The sequence below is a fragment of the Girardinichthys multiradiatus genome, chromosome 3 (assembly GCF_021462225.1).
Source record: "Girardinichthys multiradiatus isolate DD_20200921_A chromosome 3, DD_fGirMul_XY1, whole genome shotgun sequence".
Lineage (NCBI taxonomy): Eukaryota > Metazoa > Chordata > Actinopteri > Cyprinodontiformes > Goodeidae > Girardinichthys > Girardinichthys multiradiatus.
In genome coordinates, this window is record NC_061796.1 from 47,348,981 (window position 1) to 47,354,200 (window position 5,220).

Below are 5,220 nucleotides of genomic sequence, written 5' to 3' on the forward strand. Positions count from 1 at the left end.
ACACAACTCTATCTGTTATTTAAACATCAGGATGATGAAGATGATGAGGATGTGACTGACCACTTTTCTGACCTGTACCCAGATCCATCTCTATATGATTCTGTGATTTAAATGTCAGTAAGTACCTCTTGTCTTTGTACTCATGAAGATAAACTTACAGTTAAAAATCTGAGAGAAGTGGCTGTTTAAGTGATATGAGAATATGAGCAAATATAAGACAAACAGGGAGGAAATGTTGGAATAATTGAATAAAGATTTGTCTTATAGTTTCTCCTATTTTTAACATAACTATTTGATCTTATAATCATTCAAGATGTATGTGAGTAAATGATCTGATGAGTTGTCTGCAGGCAAAGATCATAAATGGAGCTGAGCTTGCAGAGAAGGAAGCAGTCCAGTTGAGGAGGTCATAAAGATGAAGGCTGAGTGCACTGAACAAAAGGGCAATTGACCCTGGAAGCTGAAAGAGGACTGTGGAAATGTGTTTTTAATGGATAAAGATGTTTATGACTTGTTTACGGTGCAGCTGTTGTTTTCCCATCCTTTAGAGATTAATGTTCTCGTTAACTAGGGACCCCCAAAAGACAATAAAAAGAGGAAGCGGTTAGATGGGTTTCAGAGCGGTTGGGAGACTTGTAACTGAACACATCTCTGACCGTTCTCCTCGTGCGAGTAAAATAACTAATACTTTGTCTCTCTCTCTTCTTTTTAAGTATTGTAGGTTGTTTAAACCTGACACTTTCCAACTCTGTTTTCCCATTATACACTCTGACTATAGACACAAAAACAACAAAATAAATTTAATTTAATTCAAAAATACGTTATACAGGATTCTGATTAAATAATACAGCCCAAGTGAATGAGAGATTATTTTGAATATAAACAAAATTAAAAATAATAGCTGGTGGAATCCTAGAACCGGTTTAATGAGATCAAAGGAAAAATTCTATGATGTCACTCATGAAGGTGTCTTTGTGACGTCATCGGCTCAGTTTATGTAACATACTTATGTGTTGTTCACAACCGCATTTGTGGAAAAATGTCTCATCAAATGCAGAGATACCGCAATGAAAATATAGGACCCCAGGAGGAATGGGGAAATCAACACAATCCGCACGCCCAGTGTCATCCTCCTCCTGTGAATTTCTTCCAAGGGGAAATCCAGAGACTGAACGCTCTTTTGGAAATGGAGAGAGAAAAATGGTTTAAAGAGAACCAAAAGGTAGCCTACCTGCAAACAGAGCTGGCAGAGACACAATTCCAGTGGAGAAGGCAGAAAAGTCTCAAAGAAATGTATATCAACAAGGAAAAAGAGACAAAGAGCAAACTTGAGAGAATAGATAGATTTAGTGATCCAGCAACCCTTGACCCTGCGGTCATTGCTTCCAAGGTGCACAATGACATGAAATACAAGAAGAAAAAGTTGTTGCAAAAAGACTTTGAAGAAATAAAGGTGGCCCTCATCCTCAACCAGGAAGCTTTTACTTCACAAATCCAGGCAGAAAAAGAGAAAAATAATGTCCTTCAAGAAGAACTGGACAAACTCAAGACTTCCTACGAGGAGCTTTGCTCAAAATGTGAAGTCGATGTTGCTGCAGGGAGGCAGCAGGCCCAGGTGCAGACGTTTTGTGAAGAGAAGATCGGTGAGGATCCACAGCTCCTTGAGAAGCTGAGAGCTGCGAAGGACGATCTCCATCAAAAAATGTCACAAGAGATCGTATTTCTGAAAGAGAAGGAGGAACATTTGGAAAGTGAACTAGAGCAGGTCAAAGATTTTCACCAAGAATTGCTTGGCGTATATGAAAGAGATGTTGCCAAACTAAAAGAGGAAGTTGAAACATATCAGAAAGAGTTAAATCACGAGAAAACAGCTAATTCACATAGAGCAATGAAAGACGTCCACCTTATTAAGAAATTGAGACATGACAACACATATCTCTACAGCACAATGTCAGAAAAGATCGAGATTCTGCAACGGCAACTCGAAGAGACTGAGAACCATTTGGACCAAAATGAAAAAGATAATTCTGCACTGAGACAACGGGTCAAAAACTTTCAGCAGCAGATAATTCAGGAGAAAAAAGCTCATTTGAAGACAGCAAAGACGGACCTGACACTTCTGAACAGCATGAGAACTGAGCAGGACGATCTCAAAGAAAACATGTCAAAAGTGATTGCCTTCCTGCAAGAGAGGGAAAATGGTTTCCAGAGAGAACTGGACCAGATCAAAGTTTCATACCAGGAACTCAACTGTAAGTATGAAAAAGAGGTTTCTGTACTGAAACAGCAAGTAGACACATATCAGAAACATTTAGATCGCGAGAAAAAAAGCTAATTCACAGAAAGCAAATAAGGACCGCCAGCTTATCAACAAACTGAGAGATGAGAAGGTGCATCTTCAGAAAACAATGTTAGAACATATCGAGATTCTGCAACAGAAATCCGAAGAGCCCGAGAATGATAATTCTGAGCTGAGAAAACGGGTAGAAAATCTTCAGCTGCAGATAATTCAGGAGAAAAAAGGTCATTTGGAGACAGCAAAGAAGGACCTGACACTTATCAACACCATGAGAACTGAGCAGGACAATCTCAGAGAAACTATGTCGAAAGAGATTGCATTCTGGCAACAGAAGGAGAAACGTTTGAAGGGCGAGATGGACAAGATAGAGATTTTATACCAGGAATTACAATCTAGGTATAAAACAGATGTTTCTGCACTAAAACAGCAAGCAGAAACCTTTAAAAAGGACATAAATAAAAACTTGAAGACAGCAAATAAGAACCTGGAGCTTATCAACAACCTTCAGGTAGAGAAGGATGATCTTCAACAGAAAGTCAATGTCCTACAACAAACATCATCTGACAGGGAAATTGGTTTAAAACCAGAACTGGAAAATGTGAAAACAGAGCTCGAAAACCAAATCAGAATTAACACGAAGCTCTCTGCTGAGCTTGAAGACAGAGATGAACTTAATAAACAGAAAAGAAAAAGTGACAGGTGGACAGAACCAAGACAGCAAAAAGAATCCATCCCTAGAGAAGACATTTTTGACCTTGGCAGGATGGATCTTAATCTCTCAGTGGAAACCCTATCAGATTTCAGTGAATTTACGAATGTAACGGACATTGACATTATGGGGGAATTTAGCAACTTCTCAACAAATCTTGATTCTCAATTAATGAAAAAGACAGAAACTGTCCCAGAGAAGTTGGACAACCCAGAACCTAAACCCATGGAGGAAGCAGGCAAAGAGACAGAATTAACGCCTTCGGTTTGGAAAAGAATTCGGCATGCTCTGGGTTTGAGGAAACCTGAAAAATTGAAGAAAAACAATAACACATATGAAGTAACAAACTAAAAAAAAGTTCTCTTCTTAACTAAATTTAAAAAATGTAAAGGTCACCTTCAAACCTCAAAATATATCCGACATTTCAGAAAAAAAGGGCGGCACGGTGATGCAGCGTTTAACACTGTATCTGCACAGAGAGAACGTCACAGATCTTAACTGGGCGCCTCTTTCTGTGTGGAGTTTGTATGTTCTCCCCGTGCTTGAGTGGGTTTTCTCCAGGTGCTCTGGTTCCCCCCCACACTCCCCAAAAACATATATGTTAGGTTAATTGGCTAATGTAAATTGTCCCCAATTGCGTACTGATTCCAGGAAACAGCTAAATTGTTCAGTCTGTCATTGCTCCTCCATAGGAAATGTAAAGAAGGAATTTAAGCTTCACCTCACACCTGGAACATTTGCAAACTGACCTGAAAAATCAGGATATGGTCACCACCATTCTCAACATATCTTGATTCTGAATTAATTAAAAAGACAGAAACTATCCCAGAGAAGTTGGACAACCCAAATACTAAACCCATGGAGGAAGCACGCAAAGAGGCAGAATGAATGCCTTCGGTTTGGGAAAAAAAAGGTTGAGCACGCTGTGGGTTTAAGGAAACCAGAAAAATGGTACAAAAACAAGAAGTTCCCATCTTAACAAAGTTCAACAATCTCACTTTCAAACTTCAAAATATATCCGACATTTCAGAAAAAAAAAGGGCGGCACGGTGATACAGCGTTTAACACTGAATCTGCACAGAGAGAACGTCACAGATCTTAACTGGGCGCCTCTTTCTGTGTGGAGTTTGCATGTTCTCCCCGTGCTTGACCCCGAAAAACATATAGGGAGTATATTAGTTTTTATAGTATATATTACATGTTTAATAATTTACAAACTAAAATCCCTTGGGACGCCCCCCCCAAGCTGCCTTAACGTGATGAATTATACGGGGAACCCCTAAATGGGCACCAACCACACAGTTCTAAAGCATCATTATCTACATTAAAACCCAGCAGCGTGACTGCTGCCCGTGTGTCGAAGCAGCACATGCAACTGCAGATCTCCACTGCGATATTGCATTTTAATTGGACTCAGTGGGACATCTTGTCAATCTGGAGATGAATAAGAAAAAGATAGCGGCTCTGTGTTTTAAACAACAGATACCACATCTACAACTTTTAATTTGAATTAACTTCTGAGTTGCAATATATGAGTTGCGATTGTTAAGGAGGCAAAGAAAATGACCCAAGGGTCAGTTTCACTGCAGTCGTTATGGTGAATCATGCCGGAGAAAATCACTTATATCTGAGCATTCAGGAGGTTTAACTATGACATAACTGAACTGGAAATATTTAAACATGGGCTTCAGACCTGCTGTGAGAGAAACTAAAGAGAAAATAGGTGCTTTGTTTCAAAGTTTAGAAAAATAAAACAAGATAAATTCATAAAACTGTTTGTCTTGATAGATTATTATAGTCATAATCCTCAATTCTGTTGGCCAGTCTACTGTAAGAATACTGCATATTGATAGAGATTAATATAGATCTATCCATCTAGATCTATCCATCCAGATCTATCCATCCAGATCTATCCATCCAGATCTATCCATCCAGATCTATCTAACTAGATCTATCCATCCAGATCTATCCATCCAGATCTATCCATCTAGATCTATCCATCCAGATCTATCCATCTAGATCTATCATCCAGATCTATCCATCCAGATCTATCTATCTAGATCTATCCAACTAGATCTATCCATCCAGATCTATCCATCCAGATCTATCCATCCAGATCTATCCATCCAGATCTATCCAACTAGATCTATCCATCCAGATCTATCCATCCAGATCTATCCATCCAGATCTATCCATCTAGATCTATCCATCC

General features: G+C 39.1%; 1 protein-coding gene across 1 annotated transcript; it reads left to right on the forward strand.

Annotated features, from left to right (window-relative positions):
* Window positions 1–368: 368 nt before the first annotated feature.
* On the forward strand, window positions 369–4,862 carry LOC124866036 (putative WEB family protein At1g65010, chloroplastic). The gene has a single exon (XM_047361649.1). The coding sequence runs from the start codon at window positions 1,040–1,042 to the stop codon at window positions 2,333–2,335; it is 1,296 nt and encodes a 431-aa protein (XP_047217605.1). The 5' UTR covers window positions 369–1,039; the 3' UTR covers window positions 2,336–4,862.
* Window positions 4,863–5,220: the final 358 nt, after the last annotated feature.